The 24,645-nt window shown below is 37.2% G+C and overlaps 1 protein-coding gene across 1 annotated transcript in view; it reads right to left on the bottom strand.

Annotated features, from left to right (window-relative positions):
* Nox4 (NADPH oxidase 4) overlaps positions 1 to 24,645 on the bottom strand; it is a 123,792-nt gene that overhangs the window by 51,528 nt on the left and 47,619 nt on the right. The window contains exon 10 of the mRNA XM_055623253.1: positions 18,854 to 18,914. Within this exon, the coding sequence (XP_055479228.1) occupies positions 18,854 to 18,914 (61 nt within the window). The remainder of the gene's footprint in view (positions 1 to 18,853; positions 18,915 to 24,645) is intronic.

The raw sequence follows: 24,645 nt of genomic DNA, 5'->3' as shown, positions 1-24,645 counted from the left end.
TAAGGCAGTTAATGCCAGAAATTGCGCTGCGATCATCACTAGCGCCTGCGACATATACATTGCAGAGCCCCTCCCACACACTCAGGGTTCAACATTAGCCATCACTCTGTCCCTCGAGACACACGCCCACACCCACTTACACACACACACACATATACACACACACGCACGCACGCTTGCATTTGCCTCTGTTTGCGCCTGCGTACTTTCCTCCCACAGGTACAGCTAGTCCTCAGCATACGCTAAGGACACGGGACCTCTCTCAACTTCCTGAAGAATTCTCCAGACTCGAGAGAGAGACAGTACCAGTCTGATCGGCAGAATCCAAAAACAAACAGGGAAGGTCTCAGACAAGCCAATGGCCAGGGGTAGGCGAAAGAACACTTCCAACATAAATCAGGACATCATGACTTCACCAGCAAACCCCAAAATCGATGGATACTCCAATTCATCAGAAGCACAGGAAAATGACCTTAAAGCCATGCTTGCTCAATTATTTGAGGCTTATAAGGAGGAAATGAACAAATCTTTCAAAGAGTTGGCCAGTCAATTGGAGGTAAAGAAAGAAGAAATAGACAAAACCCTTAAAGAAACACAGGCAAACATAGCCAAACAAATAGAGGCACAAGTAGAGAAAAAATTAGTGGCATACAAAAAGGAAATGAACAAAGAAATAGAGTCCATCGTAGAGAGACAGGAATCCAAATTCAAACACATAAAAGAAATGGTGCAAGGCATGAAAACAGAATTAGAATCAATAAAGCAAACACAAAATGAGAAAACTCTTGAGCTGGAGAACTTGGAGAAAAGATCAGGAACCACAAAAGTAAGCATCACCAACAGAATACAAGAGATGGAAGAGAGAATCTCTGGAGCTGAAGACACACTTGCAGAAATTGATACTTCTCTCAAAGAAAAAGTAAAATCAGAAAAATTCCAATCACAAAATATCCAAGAAATCAAGGATGCTATGAAAAGACAAAATCTAAGAATAATAGGAATTGATGAAAAAGAAGACTCCAGGCTCCAAGGTCCAGAAAATATTTTCAAAAAAATCATAGAAGAAAATTTTCCCAACTTAAAGAAAGAGATGTCCATAAATATACAAGAGGCCTACAGAACACCAAATAGACTAGACCAGAAAAGAAACACATCACGTCACATCATAGTCAAAACACTAAATCTACAGAACAAAGAAAAGATATTAAAAGCAGCAAGGGAAAAAGGCCAAGTAACATATGAAGGTAGACCTATCAGAATCACACCAGACTTCTCATCAGAAACTATGAAAGCCAGAAGGGCCTGGGCAAGCATCATGGAGACTCTAAGAGATCACAAATGTCAACCGAGACTACTATACCCTGCAAAGCTTTCAATCAACATAGATGGAGAAAACAAAATATTCCATGACAAAACTAAATTTACGCAATATCTATACAGCAAACCAACCCTACAGAAGATACTAGAAGGAAAACTCCAATCCAACGAAAACGAATTCACCCAAGAAAACAGGGCATACAGATAACATCCCAACAAAAATGAAAAGAAAACAAGCAATGAAACAAGGTAAGATCATCGACTCCATTACAAAAGGAACTAACATGCATTGGTCAATATTATCTATCAATATTAATGGACTCAACTCACCAATAAAAAGACACAGGCTAACAGAATGGTTACGGAAACAGGACCCAACATTCTGTTGCATCCAAGAAACACACCTATGCAACAAAGATAAACACTACCTCAGAGTAAAGGGCTGGAAAAATGTTTTTCAAGCAAATGGTTCCAGAAAACAAGCTGGAGTAGCCATCCTAATATCTAATAAAATAGACTTTCAACCCAAGTTAATCAAAAAAGATAAGGAGGGCCACTATATTCTCATCAAAGGAAAAATCCAACAAGAGGACATCACAATTTTGAATATCTATGCCCCAAATACAAGAGCACCTACATTCGTAAATGAAACAATATTAAAGCTTAAATCATACATTGATCCTAATACCTTAATAGTGGGAGACTTCAACACCCCACTCTCATCAAGGGACAGATCAACCAGACAGACACCAAATAGGGAAATAAAAGCACTCACAGAATCCCTAAATCAAATGGACCTAATAGATGTCTACAGATCTTTTCACCCAAACTCAAAAGAGTACACCTTCTTTTCAGCACCACACGGAACCTTCTCCAAAATAGACCATATAGTTGGTCACAAAGCAAGCCTCAACAGATACAAAAGGATTGAAATAATCCCTTGTATACTATCTGACCACCATGGACTAAAGCTGGACATCAACAACAACAGAAACAACAAAAAGCCGACACGCACATGGAAACTGAACAACTTACTACTCAATGACAGCTGGGTCAAGGAAGAAATAAAGAAAGAAATTAAAGACTTTCTAGAATTCAATGAAAATGAAGGCACAACATACCCAAATTTATGGGACACATTGAAAGCAGTGCTCAGAGGAAAATTTATAGCACTAAGTGCCTACAAGAAGAAATCCGTAACATCACATACAAACAACTTAATGGCCCAACTGAAAAACCTAGAAAAAAAAGAAGCAGATACACCCAAGAGGAGCAGACGGCTGGAAATAATCAAACTAAGGGCAGAAATCAATCAATTAGAAACAAATAAAATTATCCAAAGAATCAATGAAACAAAAAGCTGGTTCTTTGAGAAAATCAACAAGATAGACAAACCCTTAGCCAAACTAACTAAAAAGCAGAGAGAAACCATACAAATCAGCAAAATCAGACAGGAAAATGGGGACATAACTACAGACACTGAGGAAATCCAAACGATTATTAGGTCATACTACAAAAGCCTATATGGCACAAAATTTGAAAATCTAAATGAAATGGATAACTTTCTTGACAGATTCCATCTACCAAAATTAAGTCAAGATCAGGTAGAAAGACTGAATAGTCCTATATCTCCCAAGGAAATTGAAGCAGTCATTAACAGTCTACCCTCCAAAAAAAGCCCTGGACCAGATGGCTTCAGCGCAGAATTCTACAAGACCTTCAAAGAAGTACTAACACCAATTCTCCTCAAACTATTCCATAAAATAGAAACAGAAGGAACACTACCAAACTCATTCTATGAAGCCACAGTCACTTTGATACCTAAACCACACAAAGATCCAACCAAAAAAGAGAACTTCAGACCTATCTCTCTTATGAACATTGATGCAAAAATACTCAATAAAATACTTGCAAACCGAATCCAAGAACACATCAAAGATATCATCCACCATGATCAAGTAGGCTTCATCCCAGGAATGCAAGGGTGGTTCAACATACGGAAATCCATCAATGTAATCCACCACATAAACAAAATGAAGGAGAAAAACCACATGATCATCTCCTTAGATGCTGAAAAAGCATTTGACAAAGTCCAACACCCATTTATGTTTAAAGTCTTGGAGAGATCAGGGATACAAGGCACATACCTAAAGATAGTAAAGGCAATATACAGCAAGCCTATAGCCAACATCAAACTCAATGGAGAGAAACTTAAAGCAATCCCACTGAAATCAGGGACAAGACAAGGCTGCCCACTCTCTCCATATCTCTTTAACATTGTACTTGAAGTCCTAGCCAGAGCAATAAGACAACTAAAGGAGATCAAGGGGATACAAATCGGAAAGGAAGAGGTCAAAGTGTCACTATTTGCAGATGATATGATAGTATACATGAGCGAACCCAAAGATTCAACCAGAGAACTTCTTCAGCTGATAAACACCTTCAGCAAAGTGGCAGGATACAAAATCAACTCAAAAAAATCAGAAGCCCTCTTGTATACCAAAGACAAAAAGGCCGAGAAAGAAATTAGGGAAACAACACCCTTCACAATAGCCACTAATAACATAAAGTACCTTGGTGTGACTCTAACCAAGCAAGTGAAAGACCTGTTTGAGTAAAACTTCAAGTCTTTGAAGAAAGAAATTGAAGAAGATCTCAGAAGATGGAAAGATCTCCCGTGCTCATGGATTGGTAGGATTAACATTGTGAAAATGGCCATCCTGCCAAAAGCAATTTACAGATTCAATGCAATTCCCATCAAAATACCAACTCAATTCTTTACAGACCTTGAAAAAAAGATTCTCAGCTTCATATGGAGAAACAAAAAACCCAGAATCTCCAAAACAATTCTGTACAACAACAGATCATCTGGAGGTATCTCCATTCCCGATCTCAAGCTGTACTACAGGGCAACAGTAATAAAAACTGCATGGTATTGGCATAGAAACAGAAAGGAGGATCAATGGAATCGCATAGAAGACCCAGAAATAAACCCACACACCTATGAATACTCAATATTTGACAAAGAAGCCAAATCCATTCAATGGAAAAAAGACAGCATCTTCAACAAATGGTGCTGGACCAACTGGATATCTACATGCAGAAAAATGAAAATAGACCCATATTTATCACCCTGCACAAAACTAAAGTCCAAGTGGATCAAGGACCTCAACATAAAACCAGATACTCTACATCAGCTGGGAAAAAAAGTGGGAAACAGCCTAGAACTCATTGGCACAGGAGACAACTTCCTGAACAGAACACCAACAGCACAGGCTCTAAGAGCAACAATCAATAAATGGGACCTCATGAAACTGAAAAGCTTCTGTAAAGCAATAGACACTGTCATCAAAACAAATAGACAGCCTACAGATTGGGAAAGAATCTTCACCAACCCTTTATCTGACAGAGGGCTAATATCAAGTATATATAAAGAACTAAAGAAGCAGAAAAGCAACAAACCAAGTAATCCACTTAAAAAATGGGGAACAGAGCTAAACAGAGAATTCTCGAAAGAGGAACATCGAATGGCAGAGAAACACTTAAAGAAATGCTCAACCTCATTAGCCATTAGGGAAATGCAAATCAAAACGACCCTGAGATTTCACCTTACACCCATCAGAATGGCCAAGATGAAAAACTCAAGTGATAGCACATGCTGGAGAGGTTGTGGAGAAAAGGGAACCCTCCTCCATTGCTGGTGGGAATGTAAACTGGTTCAACCACTCTGGAAGTCAATCTGGCGCTTTCTCAGACAACTAGGAGTAGTGCTACCTCAAGACCCAGCTATACCACTCCTAGGTATATACCCAAAATTTGCTCAAGTACACAACAAGGACATTTGTTCAACCATGTTCGTAGCAGCTTTATTTGTAATAGCCAGAACTTGGAAACAACCCAGATGTCCATCAACGGAGGAATGGATACAGAAATTGTGGTATTTTTACACAATGGAATACTACTCAGCAATCAAAAAGGAGGAAATCATGAAATTTGCAGGCAAGTGGTGGGATCTAGAAAAGATCATTCTGAGTGAAGTATCCCAGAAGGAGAAAGACAAACTTGGTATATACTCGCTTATATAGACCTACAAGACATGATAAACATAATGAAATCTACACACCTAAAGAAGATAATCAAGAAAGTGGACACAGGCGAAGGTGATTAATCCTCATTTAGAAAGACAAATGGGATGTGCCTTGAACTTATGACAGGAGTCTACCACAAAAGGCATCTGAAAGACTCTACCTAGCAGTGTTTCAAAGCAGACACTAAGACTCATAACCAAACCCTCGGCAGAGTGCAGGGAATCATATGAAAGAAGGGAAGTTAGTATGATATGGAAAGGATAGGAGCTCTACAAGGACCAAATATATCTGGGCACAGGGTCTTTTCTGAGACTGAAACTCAACCAAGGACCATCTAAGGATATAACCTAGAACTTCTGCTCGGATGTGGCCTGTGGTAGCTCAGTAACCAAGTAGTTTTCCAAAGTAAGGGGGACACGGACTATTTCTAACAGGATCTCAAGGGCAGGCTGTTTGACACCTCCCCCCAGGGGAGGAGCAGTCTGTTAGGCCACAGAGGAGGACTTTGCAGCCAGCCCTGAAGATACCTGATAAAACAGGGACAGATGAAAGGGGAGGAGGTCCTCCCCTATCAGGGGACTTGGAAAGGGGCAGGGAGGAGACCAGGGAGGGAGTGTGGGGTTGGGGAGGGAATGAGGGAGCGGGATACAGCTGGGACACGGAGTTAAGAAAATGTAACTAAAAAGAAAAAATAAAAAAAAAAAAAAAGAAAAAAAAAAAAAAAAAAAAAAAAAAAAAAAAAAAAAAAAAAAAAAAAGAAAAGGATAAACAGCTGGAAGAGGCTGGAACATTCAGTTTCCTGCTTCTCACGAAAGTTATGTTCAGTATATCACCATCAGACTAGTTGCTGGTAAAATAGTTTCTCCTAAAGGCGGGCTACTGGGGAGAAGACAGCTCAGTACTTTTAAAAGCATTTCATTTTTCTTGTCCATTGCCAAAAGACTAAAATTTTCTCTTAATATTTGTTATGAAGACCTTATAAATCTCACAAGACAATAAATTCACAAAAGCATGGACCCCCTGGAGAGAGGTTATGGCTCAGCCTTTTCCCTGTGGAATCTCCAGCTAGTCAAGAATTACAATATACATTTTTCTACCCAGACACAGAGACCATGAAGTCCTGCTGATTAGTACCTGTGTCAGGTATGCCTGGCATCCCTGATTTACATGAGAAGAGATTTTCATGAGAAAGAGAACCTAGCCTGGCACATATGTCTTTTTCACTAATCTAGGGGAGTTGGTTCTTCTTCTTATTATTATTATTATTATTATTTTACTTTGTTCAGCCGTTTATGTGCTAATAGCATACAGCAAAAGCTTCTATGTCCAACCAAAGGTCTATGAAGACCAAACCTGATTATGTTCTAAACCCACAGACTGTTCTTTTAATTTGGAGCTCTTGTTTGTATTTTAAGTGTATGTCTATTTTGCATGGATGTCTGTGCACCAACCTGAATGCCTGTAGCCTGTGAAGATCTGGAAAGGGAGTGATCGATTAGACCTAGAGCTCACAACAGATGGTTGTGGGCTGCCATGTGGGTGCTTGGAACTTAACCCGAATCCTTGGGAGAAACAGTAAGTGCTCTTAACTGCTGAGCCAGCTCTAGCCAAAATAAAGCATCACTGTTTTATTTTTGCAACCATAAAACCTTTACCTATATATTAGTACAGGCATCTTGCTTTACATTTGTTTTTTAAATTATTTTAAAATTCTGTAAATGATTATGTTTTTTGAGATTGTAATCAAATAAATTTCCCCTTCCCTATCCTTCTTCCAAACCCTACCAATTGCCCCTCCTTGCTTTATTTCAAGTCATGGATGCTTTTTCCATTAATTGTTGTTACGTATGTCTATGTACATATATGTGTATATATGTATATATATGTACATTGTAAAACACACTATTTATGCATATGTATTCATAAATAAATAATTTTGTGTTAAAACTGTAATTTCTTTGAAGAACAAGAGTTCTATTATTAGATTCCCATTATGAATTGCTTAACATATGTTTTTTTGTCTCCTTTCAAAATATTTAGAACCTTAACTCTAGGTTGACTTGTTAAAATGACATGCTCACTATTATACATTCAGTATTTATGGTCACAGTTTCAATATTGATCAAAAACATGTTACCAAGAAAAGTCTTCATTGTTCCTGTCTTCCTTTATAAATGCAAGTGGAAAATACTAAATGACACAAAATGTAAATTCTTCTATTCTCTTTGAAATTCCTAAGAGAATAGAAGAATTGAAAATAAAAATAAAAATAATCTATACAACTTCTCTAGTGTGATATTTCTGCCTCTAGGCTCATAAAAATAGCATTCTTTCCATGAATAAAACAAAAGAAAACTGTTTTCACTTTTGAAAAATGAACATGTAGAATAAAACTACATACGTGTTAAATTCCTACCATCTCCTAAGCAGTCTTTACATTTTATGCTGTTATAAATGAACTCTCTCGTTTACTAAGATGAAGAGAAAAGATAGCACAGATTTCATGTTCATAAACAGAAAACAAGGAGAAAGTAATATATACTCTGTCTTGGAAATAGACATTTAAATCACTGAAATCAAGTGTGCATTTGTGTGTGTGTGTGTGTGTGTGTGTGTGTGTGTGTGTGTGTGTGCATAGAGCATGCTTCTCATTTCTCTGATAAAAAATTTTGTGGTTTCTGAGGCTATGAAATATGGACTTTAAGTACAGATAGTATTTACTGAATGGTTTATCATATATGTTAACATATAAATTGTTTGATGTTTTATTAAACACACTAATCAATCTTCAACAATTTTCACACAGACTCCTGTGAGACTGGAAACAGCTTTGCATAACATGAATCATAGACAGTCTTAGCATATCTCTTCCTGACCTAGATATCTTTCTTCAACATACACATGCAATGGCACTATATTTCCTCCTCATTTCACATTGCTAATCACAGGCTAAACCAATATGAATTCAAACACTTGCAGAATTTGGGGAAAATTTAGAAACAGGAAAAATTAAAAAAAAAAGAAGGATACATTAATACATGCCTCTCTTGTGCACTGTTTCTTTTTGCTTATTCCTCTTAAGTTACATAGTAGTTTGCAGCAATCTCCACTTTTCCCTTTTACTTCTCCAAAACCATAAGCTGGCCAGCAATTCAGTCTCATTGTTTTATATCACTTCCTTCTTAGAATGTGAGATTAAATTCCTTTACCTCTTTGACATTAGTAGAAATATTTAATTTGTTGTTTTTGTTTCTAACCTGGCCTACCCCATTTTCACCATTCAGAAAAATGGTAGGGTAACTCCTATAAAGTTTTCAATTCCAACCTTAAACTCTGCAATATTTCACTAGCATCTCTATGAGAAGACTAGATTACAGCAGTCCCTACAATCTTCTCATGTCCTTCCCTCCGAATATTAATCTCCCCTGACCTCTCAAGAGCAGGATGTTTCTCTGGCATTCTTTGAGCTAATCGAGCTATCTCATCCTAGAATACTATAAGAGAGGTGTGTTTTTATATAACAATAGTTTTGACACAGAAAACCTCCTAAGTCTGCTGCAAAGCTTCCTCATCATCTGCAGCCTTGCTGGAGGATTTTGGCCTTGTTGCAGGAGGTGAGTCACTGGGGAATGGGCTTTGAGGTTTTCAAAAGCCTATGCCAGGCCCTGTGTGTGTGTCTCTCTCTAATGTGTGTGTTAATGCCTGTAGATCAGGATGTAAAGCCTCAGCTGCTGCTCCAGGGACATGCCTGTCTGTCTCCGGCCATGATGATCATGAAGTAACTATTTGAAAATAAACTTAAGAGGCTCTCAATTAAATGTTTCTTTGTATAAGCTGCCTTGGTCATGGTGTGTTCTCCCACCAATAGAACTATGGCAGGGTCATTCTACGGCAAGGAAGATACTCTTGCTCCTCACCTTAGAAACAAGAAATTATTACGGCGTCTTAAACATGAAAGGTCATCTAATTTGATGGCTGTTTTAAGGCTTCTAGACCATATTATAAAGAATGAATTCAGAGTGGCAGATATGATACATTTTTCACAAGTGGACTGATGTCAATTAAAATCCAATTTACCACCTGCTCAACTGCTAATTTGTAATAGTGAGCCATAAGTGAAAAAGAAATCACAATTATTCTGAATTAATCCTTTTTCAAAATTAGGAACACACATCTCAGATGACGACTCAGCACAGAGTCAGCTCAGAAGGAACAGGGATTCACTCAGCAATTTAATACTCTAAATGATCCATTGTATCTTTCTTCTCCTCAGCATCACTACTTGCCTTCCCATCTTCATTCTGTGTTAATCCTACAATGTATTTCCATTACAAGCAGGAGGAATTGAAACAAAGATACTACTTCTTTCAGCCAAGTGTATCAAAGATCAAAGGAGTGTTAGTCATCTTCTGTATCCATCTGCTCTGCCTTCCTCCTTTTATAAAGCAAGAAGAATCCATGTTTCCTTAGGGAAGTTCAAGTCAGCCACGTACACACTGGATCAAACCTCTTTGGAGGCACTTGTGGACTTTGATTTTATAACTGTACATTTCTGTGTTTCTAGAACTATAAATCTTACCCTTTACATTTCATCCTGGTAATCCACATCACTCCCAGAAATATATAATATGCTACAATTATTACAATGCAGTTATATAATGTATTAACATGTCCTGATGTAGTTCGTTGCCTTCTCCTTACAACACTCTATCAGCTGATATTTCTTAACTTCATTTAAAATAAGTACTGTTTAAAACATGTACTGTAATGTTCTGGCAAATGTTCAAGAGACATGCCTAAAATAAATAATGTATAAACTCTTAAAATATGTAATTAAAATATCTCAGATCGACAAAACACAGAAATGTGAACATCAAACTGCCACTTTTGGTGCTTGGTCTGTTTCCAAAATGCTATCTTGCTGCTGTGCCGCACCATGAATAAAGACCAGAAATAGGTAAGCTTAACTCCCCCAAGACCTTACAGTGGGCCCACCATTTGTTGTGATAACACTAAAAATAAAGTTTCAGCATAGAAATTCTGGGGAAAACTTCATGTCACTGTGATGACATTTGTTAATTTCTGTGAATTAACACTCCCACTGTGAATGATGGGAAACTACCTACATGATTTCACTGAATACATAAGTGGGAAGAAAAGACCCCTAGATTGGGCTGACCTGAGGTAACTCCAGCATCCCACAGGATGTCTATCTGCTTTTTAAGTTATGGCGCCGTGAAGCTACTTCAATATGGCTTTTATTCCAACCACTCTGTCAAAATTATACTTTCTGAAGTTACTAGTTCAACCTTCATTTTACCTGATTTCTTAGAAGCATTTGTTTCAACTGATGAATCCTATTTTGAAGCATGCTCCTGTGGTATGTAAATCAAATGGTCTCTGTTCTTTTCTAATCTAATGGTTAGTGCTCTTTAAGTCACCAATGTTGAACATAATATGTTGGAATATTTCAGAGTTCAGTTCTGCAGTGTATTCCTTCTTAAACTAAGAACTCTTTAAAAATTAAGGCAATGACACTTCTTAGGGTAAGTTTTGTGAAATTATTACAGCATTTTTTTTTCTCAAGTGGCTATCAGAATTTACTGAAATAGAAGAGGAAGGATCAGGAACATTGGATATTCAGCACGTTGTGGAAAATACTTTGAACTTGTTGAACATTCATATAAATTGAAGAAGCATTTATAATTATAAAAATTAAAGGTTTTGAATTACTTTAATTTGGAAATCAAATATCTATAATTACAACTCCTTTGTAAATTGAAGGGATATTGTTCTCAACTGTGTCCACAACTAAGTCAAAAGATGTATCTCATTATGTAAAACACACTATAAGTTACATGAACTGCATTTGTTTTCCCTGATCTCAAAACTTTTATGTTTATGTTCAGTCTTCTCCAGGAACAAGCTCCTCATAAGTTATCCATTCCCAAGGTCCCATCCTAAATATATAGACTTGAGCAACCACACCAAATGAATTCAACAAGTTATATGTATATATGTATATATACTCATTCATATAGATAGATACATATATACACATAGATACACACATCTATATATGCATATATAAAATCATGTATATATAAAGGCATATATAGACATAATCTAAACATGCTTATATATATATATATATATATATATATATATATATAAAATAATTAAGGAAAAAGGTCATAAAATTGATAGGAAGTCAGGAAAGATCCAGGAGGAGATGGAGAGGGAGATTGTGGAATTGAAATGATATAAATATAGTATTCACACATAAAATTATAAATTAATAAACAACAAAGTAAATGTTGAAAAAAGAAAGAAACATTATATTAAAGCAGGGTAGCAAGATGGCTCAGTATGTAAAGGAACTTGATAAAAAGTCTGATAATCTGAGCAACCCACATGGTAGGAGGAGAAAATTCACTCTTGCAAGTTGGCCTGGGACCTCTACCCATACTCCAACGCACATGTGCCAACACACATATACATACGAAATGAAGCAGAAAATAAATAATAAATGAATGTAAACTAAAGACAGCGGAGTTACACTAAAGCACTTCGTCTAAATGAATGAAATGGAACAGCAAGTGGATGGAGCCACATGTGATCACATTTTGCTCACTGAGTAATTTAAGCACACAGTTAAAACGCCACTGCTCAGAAAGCAAGATATCTACCACGATATTCCTGCTCACTGGCAATGTATCCAACGACCCAAGAACTCTGACAGATACCTAAAAACAACTGCCACAAGTTCAATTCTGTATCAAGTCCTGTTGCTTAACTAACACATTTCGTAAGGCTACAGCTGCCACAGACAGTGATATTTTCTCTGATGGCTCCTGGCAAGCTCAGTTGGCAATCACTGCAGAGGCTGATGGACAGAGGATGTAACTGAGGATAACAGAATTAATCAGCCATATGGCAGGAGATAACCACCATCAAAGAACCACAGAAATTATGTTTTAGGGCTATTCCCCAAAAAGTTTTATCAATTTCCTAGAAAGCTCAGGATTCTCAAAGATTTTCCTTCCTCCTAAACTCATTCCTTTAAATAAGTAAAACCTAACAAACCACTAGGTATAGCCATGTAAATAATCACTCAGACAGCCTTTTAAAACCATATCTGTGACCTGGTTGTAAGACTAAAATCTCATCTTCCAATAGCCTAGAGAAGTATGTTCCACTGATGACTAACCATTGGAATTCAGGGTTTATAGCAACAACAAGCATAGAAAATATTCTCCCAGTCATTACTTTCTGGAAATAGCAGCCAACAATTTTTATTATAAATTTTTATTAATGTTTATATTGTATGCATGTGACTTAAATAAATACCCAATATTTCATATACCCAGATAAACATTATGATATCTAAATAATTCAGCCTGCAATTTATTTTAGCACTACCCTTTGTATGGCCTTTACATTTGTATTCAGTGGTAGCACTTGGGTTTATTTGTAATTTGGCAGTAACTAAAAAGCCCCATCCTTTCCATACAAAGACTTTACTGTAGAGAGATGGGAAGGAAGGGGAAACAACAGCAATTTATTATTCACAATGTATGAAACTTACAAAGAAATGTAAGTAAATTAAAAATTGAATGGCAGAGAAATATTTAAAGATATGATCAACGTCCTTAAGTTATCAAGGAAATAATCCTGAGATTTCACTTGATAACCATCAGAATGGCTAAGTTAAAAAACTCAAGTGACAGCACATGCTGGAGAAGATGCGGAGAAAGGGGCACCCTCTTCAATTGCTGGTAGAAATATAAACTTGTACAACCACTTTGGAAATACTCTTGGTGCTTTCTCAGACAATTAGGAATAGTGTTACCTCAAGATCCAGTTATGCCACTCCTAGCCATATATCCAAAATATGCTCAAGTATACAACAAAGAAATTTGCTCAACCGTGTTCATGGAATTTTTATTTGTAATAGCCAGAATCTGGAAATAACCCAGATGTTCCTCAACAGAGGAATGGATACAGAAAGTGTGGTACAGTTACACAATGGAGTCTACTCAGCAAATAAAAACAATGAAATCGTGAAATTTGCAGGCAAATGGTAGGAACTAGAAAAGATCATCCTGAGTGAGGTAACCCAGAAGCAGAAAGACAGAAATGATATATACTCACTTATAAGTGGATATTAGACATTCAATATAGGATAAACATACTAAAATCTATACACCTAAAAAAGCTGAACAAGAAGGAGGTCCCTGAGTAAGATGATCAATCCTCATTCAGGAAGGCAAACAGGATGGACACCGGAAGAGGGAGAAAAGAGGGAACAGAACAAGAGCCTCTAAAAGACTTCACCCACCAGGGTATTAAAGCAGATGCTGAGACTCATAGCCAAACTTTGGGGAGGGTGCAAGGAATCATGAAAGAAGGGGTAGCTAGAAAGACCTGGAGGAGACAGAAGCTCCACAAGGAGACCAACAGAGCAAAAACTCTGGGCCTAGGGCCCTGCAGAGACAGATACTCCAACCAAGGACCATGCATTGGAGAGGACCTAGACACCCTGGTCAGATGTACACCATAGGCAGCTCAGTTTCCAAGTGGGTTCCCCAGTAAGGGAAACAGGGCCTGTCTCTGGCATGAACTCAGTTGCCTGCTATTTGATCACCATCCCCTGGAGGCTGCAGCGTTGCCAGGCCTCAGAAGAAGACACTGCAGCCAGTTCTGATGAGACATAATAGGCTAGGGTCAGAGAGAAGGGGAGGAGGACCTCCCATACCAGTGGACTAGGAGAGAAGATGGAGGGAGGGTGGGACTGGAAGGAGATGAGGGAGGGGGCTACAGCCGGGATAAATTGTATAAAGTGCATAAATTTTAATAAATAACGAATAAAATTTAAAAACTGTTGATAGTACCACAAGATCATCCTGAGTGAGGTATCCCAAAAACAGAAAGACACACATGGTATACACTCACTTATAAGTGGATACTAGACCTAAAAGATAGGATAAACATACAATCTGTACACCTAAAGAAGCTAAATAAGGAGGAGGACCAGAGGTAAGATGATCAATCCTTACTTACAAAGACAAATGGAATGGACATTGGAAGTAAGAGAAAACAAGTAACAGGACAGGAGCTTACCATAGAAGGCCTCTAAAAGACTCAGCCCAGCAGAGTGTCAAAGCAGATGCTGAAATTCATAACCAAACCTTGGGCAGAGTGCAGGTAATCATATGAAAGAAGGGGGAGATAGAAACACCTGTAGAGGAGAGTTGCTCCACAAGGACCCATTATATCTGGGCACAGGGGTCTTTTCTGAGACTGATTCTCCAACCAAGGACCATACATGGATATAACCTAGAACCCCTGATCAGACGTAGCCCATGGTAGCTCAGTATCCAAGTGGGTTACCTAGTAAGGGGAATAGGGACTACTTCTGACATGAACTCAGTGCCTGGCTCTTTGACATCCTCTCACCCCGAGGGAGGAGCAGCCTTGCTAGGCCACAGAGGAAGACAATGCAACCAGTCCTGATGAGACCTGATAAACTAGGGTCAGGTGGAAGGAGAGGAGGACCTCCCCTATCAGTGGACTTAGAAAGGGGCAGGGAGGAGATGAGGGAGGGTGGCATTGGGAGGGACTGAGAGAGGGGGCTACAGGTGAGATACAAAGTCAATAAACTATAATTAATATTAAAAAAATAAAAATTGAATTAAAAATAAAAATGAAATGTTTACACATGGAAAAACTACTTGAATCAAAAGCAAAACAGGCATTCGACGTCAGTTTTAGTCTATGGTAAGTTATATAATTTTACTCTACATGCTGTAACCATAAATTACTATAATTTAGTGTTGTCGTGGCCAACTTATAAGAACTCCAAATTTAAAAAGGTCCTTAACACACATAACACATATCCTATCTGAATGTTTTCATGAACAATCAGGTGAATAGAACCTGAAGCATTCATGCCTTATTGAATGGCCTAGAGATACAATAATTAAGTATTTTTGGATGTCTTTAATTAAAGTTGCATTTAACATTTCTTACAGTCTGCTTAGTGCAGTTTTATGTTATCAAAGCAAATCCATGGTGTTCCATTGTTCTTATTTTACTTATATTAAATAGTTAGCTATATCTAATGGTTACTGCACACTATAATGGGCAATGTGAAAATTTCATAATGAAAAATCAATAAAAGACATTATGTTACATATATAGTGGGTCTCTCAATGTCTATTATTAACTACACATTGGTTACTGAATTTGTTCATAGCAAAATTTTAGACTAATTATATGTGTGTATTGTGTATATAACACTTTTGTGGTGAAACACAAAAAAACTTTAAAATAATGTGCAATTTATACCACTGAAATAACAGAGTAAAATGCTAATGGTGAAATTATTCTACAATAATCACATCCAGCACAGATTAGGTATTTTAAACAGAATTATGGTCAAGGTAACAGTCTTACATCATTGACATAGAAATATGATTAATGACAGAAGAGAAACAATATAATAATCCCATTCCTTTGACCACCATCTTTACCACCATCATTGTAAAGGGAAAATGCCATCTTGCATACTTGTGCTTTTAAGACTCCTCTAAATGTAAAGTGTCACTCATGCACTCATGAGGTGCAATTCGTAATAAAAATGCAGACAAGTCTGACACTGGGTATCTCTTCTTCCAGTACTATGCAGCTACTTCATTTACATCTTATACACTGTAGATGGTAGGTTACTCTTGAAACGATCATTATGGAACAAGCATAAAGGTTTCTTTATTTCCCCTTCACTGCCTACGGTAGAGCACACTTCATCAAGCAAAGTCACTGTTAAAAATCCACAACATGGGGCTGGGAAGAGGGCTCAGCAGGTAAAAGTGATTGCATTTCAAACCGAGTGACTTTAAACCTAATCTATTGTGGAAGGTAAGAACCTACTCTCACAAATTGCCTTCTGATGGCACACGCGCAACTACACGTGCAGACACACACACCACACACACACACACACACACACACACACACACATAAATAAACCTTACCACTTAAAAAAGCAAGCCTCTAATGTTCAAATCCTTACTAAGTTCTTCTTTGGCACATCCAGACATAACGCTCTGTTCATAATTTAAATTTAGAGGAAATCTCAGGAGAATGTTCTCATTTTTCTTTCAATGATTGTAACTCTGTTGTTTTTTTGGCAGCTAAATCTCCTTTTGAAATATTGTGTTAGTGAGTGACAGAATTATTTAGAGCTTCTCTACATGCATCCTTGGCTCTATTATGTGAAAAATATCTTTACTTTAGACAGAACTTAAATCTGAATAAAATGATCTTGCATCTCTCTCAATGTTAAAGCACATTTTTTTTAAAGGAGAGCAAAATTAACAATGTTGTATGCTCCCAATGAAGAAAATTGAAATAAATATTGAAGTAACTATTTATTTTAATGAGCTACCAGTGATCAAAAATAACTCGGAGAAAAACTCAGGCACAATTTCTAGTTACAAAATATCATGAAGCTTTTTCATACCCTTATGATTATTAAATTGCATTATTGTTCCCTTCCTGTAGATACAGAATTCTATCAATTACCATTCATTGCTGAACCAAATTTCTGCTATATTAGGATTTTACCAGAAAAGAATTTCCCCCATTCTTTATTTGCCAGACAGTGTGAAAACAAATTCATTTTTTCAACTGCTCTACCATATGAATTAACCCTTCCATGATACATGAATGTCTCTCTATAGATGGGCTGCTGTGATCTCTTTTAGATACCACTGCATAACCACTATCTAATTAAGCTTATACTTGTGAGTCCAAGAAGGTTATTATTTCTCAGTCATTTTAAAAATCAATCTTCGTAAATAGACTTGGATTTTCCAAATTAAGTTGTATGTTGCAACATCAGATACTTTCACCATTTTTTAACTCTTAACTTCCATGTTCACTGCCTTTAAACATGGAGAGTTTCATTCACATCACATATTTTGCTATATAATATAACCTCCTGATATCAACGGCCCTTCTCAGCACCCAAGAATATTTCCTTGTTATACAAAATCCTACCTTTCCTGATTTTTAAATTATTTTCTTCTTTCCAATGCTAACTTTTAACTCTTGTTCACAGCCACTTTTTTCCAGGTTTAACAGGAAACCCTCTGGTTTCTCCAACTCTGTTTCCAAGAATATATGCAAACCTTCCTTTAATGCTAAGAGACTGAACTAGCAAATCACTAATGTTACTTTCACTAGAGAGGTTTTTATCCTGTAAAAAACGGATAAAGAGCTTTTTATCCTGTAAAGTCCCCAGTTTAGTATGAGCTCACTCAGTTCACTCAATCTTTGCTGAGCTGAACCCAAATAGCTGCTTACTAGAACGAATTATTTCATTTCATTTGCTTGACACTGTTTTCATTTTTATTCATTTGGTTTTCTTGGGCTTTGTTTGATTGATTCCCTAATTTGGTTAATCATTATGTTCACTGACTTTGAGGAATTCTATCATGAATTTTACCTTTTTTTTTTTTTCTTACATCTTCATACATTTTCTCAATGTCTGAATTTCAAAAATTCCATATTCTCTATGGGTTTTCTTTTTATTTATTTTTATTATTAGTTACATTTATTAATTCTGTATCCCAGCTGTATCCTGCTCCCTCATTCCCTCCCAATCCCATCCTCCCTCCCTCATCTCCTCCCTGCCCCTTTCCAAGTCCACTGCTTGAGGAGGACCTCCTCCCCCTTCATCTGACCCTGTTTTATCAGGTATCTTCAGGACTGGCTGCAAAGTCCTCCTCTGTGGCCTAGCAGGACTGCTCCTCCCTTGGGAGGTGGGGAGGTTGAAGAGCCTGCTTATTCTAGCTCTAGACTACACTGAATCGGCTCTTAAGGAGATCCTTGTTTCTTTCATTTAATCATAAATGTATTTCATTATGTTTGTATTTTCTCTTATGCTTTCATTCTTTTTTTTTTTCCTGACAGCACTCTAAATAACCAACAAGCCAATACTCGCTAAGCATGCATTTGCTACCCAGTCCACTGAATCAAGGGAAAGTAGTTTCTGAATTACAAACGTGGGTCCACAGTGTGACATCTTTATTTTCGCAGCCATCTTACGCACTTAAATGTTATTTCAAGGGTCGAGCTCACCATGAATTTTAGACTTATGCTTCCAGAACTGGCTTTCAGTGTTCCTACTGCTGCAGTAAAACTGACATGAAGAAGCCTATGATTTGAAACTCCATAAATAATGCATTGTGAATAATTACCGGTACTCACATTATTCTGATTCAATAATAAATCTTATAAGAAAAAAGGCATTAAAATAAATAAAGAAAAGCTGAACTCCTCAATATCTTCATACCTTTCTATACAAAGGAGTAAATTACGTTGATGCATTTTGTTATGCTACATTCTCTTCAAAGAATTTAAAGCTCTTAAGTGGTACATACCTGTCCAGTCTCCTACTACTTTAAAGTGGACACCAAATGTTGCTTTGGTTTCAGTAGGACACTGAAAAAAATAAACACTAGAATCAATTCAGATTGTTATATATTAGAAGAATATGATGTGACCCAAACTTTTATTCTGATTGTATACCCTCACATCAACAACTAATGGGAAAGAACAGGATAAGATTTAGAAGATAGGGAAAGTAAGGTCAGCTGATCAACAGGACATCAGAATTCCTCTACAGGCTGTAAATATGCATATAAAGCACAACAATATTAAAATAAGAATTAATAGAATATTGTAACTTTGAATTCTGTCAAAAATTGATGTAAAGTACAGGAGACAAAAAGAACTGAACAATAAAACAGAAGAACAGAAGAACAATCATCTTTGTGTATCTTATTTGTAGACATTATATACTTGGCATCTTGACAAATCAAAGAATGAAAAATTCTAAATAAGTTGTGAAACTTCCATGTCCAATTGATCCTGGTCAAAATACATCTCATAGATTTTTGTCTTTTTATTCTCCAAAAAAGAAAAATTCTGCATGGCACCTATAGAGGTAAATGAGGTTCAAAACGGAATTAAAAGTATTAGTCTTTGGTCCCACATTAAGATAACCTAAAAATCACACAAGCAGTCAAAATGAGAGAATAAATTTTAGCCTGTGATGAGAAGATAGTTACTTTATTTTGCAGATTGAGAATCACTCAAAATTTTGAATACTGGGTAATTTTTCTCCCAATCATTTGGTAGTGCTAAGTAGCCTGACGTTATTACAGGGTACAGTCTATAAACTTCTTGGTGTGAAGACTTATAAAGAAGTATCATTCTAACAAGTATCCAGTTGACTTCAGAGTGTTGACTAATGTCCTGTTGGAGAGACCCATATATAAAGGGTGTACACCTGTTAAATCTCAGGAAACTGAATTATAACCTAACAATTACAGATGAAGATTCTCTATTACTGACCACTCAGCTTGGATCAAATACCATTTGTAAAGGACTGTGCTAACAACTCTACTTCCTTGACTCCCTGCTCAGATGTAGCCTATCGGCAGCTCAGTTTCCATGAAGGATCCCTAGCAAGGGGAGCAGGGGCAGTCTCTGGCATGAACTTGGTTGCCTGCTCTTTGATCACCTACCCCTGGTGAGGTGCCCTTACTAAGCCACAAAGAAAGAGGATCCAAACAGTTCTGATAAGACCTGCTAGGCTAGGGTCAGATAGCAGGGGAAGAGGGCCTCCCCTATCAGTGGACTAGGGGAGGGACACAGGAAAGGAAGAGGGAGGGAGGGTAAGACTGGGAGGAGATGAGGGAGGGGACTACAGCAGAGACACAAAGTGAATAAACTTTAATAAATAAAAATAACAATAAAGTAAAAACTAAAACTGAAAGTATCGTTGTTGCTAGCAAGAATATGCAGTATCAACTGATTTTAAACACTGAAAACACAATATAGCAATTTCTATACTAAATCATTTGTTTATAAATTTAAGTATCATATTCACAATTGTGATTCTGAATTTAATCTGTGTACATTCTAGTTGTGAACAACTCTGATAGAAACCCAGTTTTCATTAGTGAATTTTAAAGATGAAATGATATCACCTTTACTCAATTACCCACCACTTCTACTTCATAACACATAAGAGTGGATAATTAAAAAAAAAATGGAGCCTGCATAAAACAAGAGTCTCAGTAACGTTCCTAGATACCAGTGGCCTCGGTCTCTCTCCCTCTCCTTCTCACTGTGTGTATAGGTGTGTATGAGTGTGGGTGTGTGTATGCATGTGTGTACGGTACATGCCTGAGAGTGTACTCGCCCATATGCAGCCTAGACTTTGGTGTCTTCTTTTTTCCCCTAACATTTTCCACTTCATTTTTGAGATAGGGTATTGTCACTGAACTGTAGGTCAGCAATTGCCTAGTCCAGGTGGCCAGCAAGCACCCAGACAGGGCTCTTCTCTCTCTACTTCCTCTTCCCTGTTGTCAGGGCTAGGATAACAGAAGGCAAGGGCTTTCACCTTTTATGAGTGCTAGGGATGAAACTTGTGTCTGCATGATTGTGTTATCACACTTTCCCTATCTTCCTAATGCCTAAGCTGTTCTTCTTTGAAAAGACTTGATACTCCTTCATTGTAAGTAAATTCCTAGGTAATGAAAGGATAATGGAAGTCAAGAAGAGAGGAGAGAAATAAAACTAGTTTGCTCCTGTATTCCCAAGTTTACATCTCGTTTGAGGTAAACACACAATAAAGTATAAAATAACATACACATTATCTAAATATTCACATTTGTGTTTTCTTTTTCCATTGTAGATTTACAAAAGCTGTTTGCATATGTTTAACATCAGGCTTCAGAGGACACTGAAAACCCTGTTCTCTTGAGTGCTGGCATGGTCAGAAATAGATTTGTTCTGAACAGATAAACTTTTATCAATTTTTTCTGAATAATACCTGATAAGTTATTCATACCTCTTCAAATTAAAAAAAAAAAGAGGTCAACCCAACTTCTGCCTAAGAATTTTAACCAATATTTGAAAAAAAAAAAAAAAAGTAGGAAATGGCTAGAACAAATGTGGTATGACAAAATCAATGAAGATCTTAGAATTATATTTCATTCTTTTAAAAAATAAAAATCAGAGTCATGAGTGTTGCCTGAGGTAGGATGCTAATTCTTAAATGATTGAAATGTATTTTTTGAAAGTCTCAAACGGAAGCAAGAGATGAGCAGGGCCCAGTCGGGGCTGAACCTGGAAAGTGACTGGTTGGAACTGATGTCTACATATAGAAAAATGCAAATAGACCCATATTTATCACCCAACACAAAATTAAAGTTCAAGTGGATCAAAGACCTCAACATAAAACTGGACATATTAAATCTGTTAGAAGAAAAAGTGAGAAACAGCCTTGATCTCTTTGGCCCAGGAAACATCTTCCTGAATAGAATACCAAAAGGCCAGGATCGAAGTTCAACATTTAATAAATAGGACCTTATGAAACTGAAAGCTTCTATAAAGCAGAGGACTATTAACAGACAAAATGCCCTATGGACTGAGAAAATATCTTCACCACCCCTGCATCTGACAGAGGACTAGGATCTAGAAAATATAAAGATCTCAAGAAATTAAACACCAACAAAACCAATAATCCAATTAAAAATGGGTCACAGAGCTAAACAGAGAATTTTCAAAAGAAGACTATCAAATGGCAGGGAAACACACCCTTCACAATAGCCACAAAAGACATAAAGTAACTTGGTTTAACTCTAAGCAAGCAAGTCAAAGAGCTGTTTGAAAAAAACTTCAAGTCTCTGAAGGAAGAAATCATAGAAGATATCAGAAGATGGAAAGATTTCCATGTCCATGGGATGGGTAAAATTAACATAGTGAAAACAGTCATCCTACGAAAAGTAAACTACAAATTAAATGCAATTCCCATCAAAATACCAACACAACTCTTTCCAGAACTTGAAAGAAAAATTTTCAACTGCATATGAAAAAAAAAAAAACCCAAATTGATAAAATATTCCTGAAAAATAAAAGAGCTTCTGGAGGTATCTCCATCCCTGATCTCAAGGTGTACTACAGAGCAACAAGAATAAAAACTGCACAGTACTGGCATAGAAACAGAATGAGGGATTAATGGAATCAAACTGAAGACTCAGAAATAAACCCACACACCTACGGATACTTGATTTTTGAGAAAGAAGCCAAAAGCATACAATGGAAAAGAGACAGAATCTTCAACAAATGGTGCTGGTCTAACTGGATGTCTACATGTGGAAAAATGCAAATCGACCCATATTTACTGCCCTGCACAAAACTTAAGTCAAAGTGGATCAAAGGCTTCAACATAAAACCAGACACACTAAACCTGTTAGAAGAAAAAGTGGGGAAGAGCCTTGAACTCATTTGCACAGGAGACAACTTCCGAAAAGAACACCAACAGCACAGGCTCTAAGATCAATCAATAAATGTGATCTCATGAAACTGAAAAGTTTCTGTAAAGCAAAGGATACTGTCATCAGAACAAAACAACAGCCTACAGACTGGAAAAGGATCTTTGTTAACCCTCTATCTGACAGAAGGCTAATATCCGGAAACATAAAGAACTCAAAAAGTTAAACACCAGCAAATCAAGTAATACAATTTAAAAATGAGGTAAAGTTCTAAACAGAGAATTCTCAATAGGGAAATATCAAATGGCAGAGAAACACTTAAAGAAATGTTCAATATCCGTAGTCATCAGAGAAATGAAATTCACAATGACCCTGAGATTTCACCTTACACCCATCAGAATGACTAAGATCAAAATCTCAAGTGACAACACATGTTGGAGAGGATGTGGAGAAAGAGGGACCATCCTCCATTGCTTGTGGGAATGTAACCTTGTACAACCACTTTGGAAATCAATCTGGTGCTTTCTTAGAAAATTAGGAATAGTGCTACCTCCAGATCCAGCTATACCATTCTTAGGCATATATCCAAAATATGTGCAAGAATACAAGGACATCTTCTCAACCATGTTGATAGAAGCTTTATTCCTAATAGCCAGAATCTGGAAACAACCCAGATGTCCCTCAGCTAAGGAATGGATACAGAAATTGTGGTAGATTTACACAATGCAACACTCCTTAGCAATTAAAAACAAGGAAATCATGAAATATGCAGGCAAATGGTGGGATCTAGTAAAGATCATTCTGACTGTGATGACCCAGAAGCAGAAAGACACACATGGGAGATACTCACTTATAAGTAGATGTTACCCATATAATATAGGTTAAACATACTAAAATCTACTTTCCCAAAGAAGCTAAACAAGAAGGACGACCCCAGGGAAGTTGCTTAATCCTCACTCAGAAGGCAAATGGGATAGACATCTGAAGTGGGAGAAAACAGGGAACAGGAAAGGAGCCTACCACAGAGAGCCTCTGAAAGACTCTACCCCGCAAAGTATCAAAGAAGATGCTAAGACTCATAGCCAAACTTTGGGCAGAATGCAGGGAATCTTATGGAAGAAGGAGACAGAAAGACCTGGAGAGTACAGAAACTCTACAAGGAAAAGAACAAAGACAAAAAACCTGGGCCCAGGGGGACTTGCTGAGACTGATGCATCAACCAAGGACCATGCATGAAGAGGACCTAGACCCCCTGCTTAGATGTAGCCCATGGACAGCTCAGTTTCCACGGGGTTCCCTAGTAAATGGGAGCAGAGACAGTTACTGGCATGAACTCAGTTTTCTGCTTTTGATCAGCTCCCCCTGGTGAGTTAGCCTTACTAGGTCACAGAATAGAGGATCCAGACAGTCCTGATGTGACCTGATAGGCTAGGGTCAGATAATAAGGGAGGAGGACCTCCTTTATCAGTGGACAAGGGGAGGGATGTAGGTGGGGGAAGAGAAAGGAGTGTGTGGACAGAAGGAGAGAAGGAGATGAGGGAGGGGCTACAATCAAGATTGAATAAGCTGTAATAATAAAAAAATAAAAATGTAAAAAATCACAAAGGGAATAATGAAGAGTTGACTAGGAAAGTGCTAAAGCGATATGCCTAAATATGCCTAAAATTTCCACTAAACTGCTTCAGAAAATTATTTGTGATTAAGCTTATGATAAAATAAAAAAGCTTATGCTTTTTTACTGGTACCTACACACACACACACACACATGCTGAGCAAGATACATCCCAAGTGATTAGTATCATAAACTCCTAGGAATTATTTTTTTGATAAATTCATAATTTCCTTCCTTCCTTCCTTCCTTCCTTCCTTCCTTCCTTCCTTCCTTC

This window comes from Psammomys obesus, unplaced genomic scaffold (assembly GCF_907164565.1).
Source record: "Psammomys obesus unplaced genomic scaffold, mPsaObe1.curated_primary_1811, whole genome shotgun sequence".
Classification (NCBI taxonomy): Eukaryota; Metazoa; Chordata; class Mammalia; order Rodentia; family Muridae; genus Psammomys; species Psammomys obesus.
The sequence above is the reverse complement of the archived record's forward strand: the minus strand, read 5'-3'. Positions and strand labels throughout refer to the sequence as shown.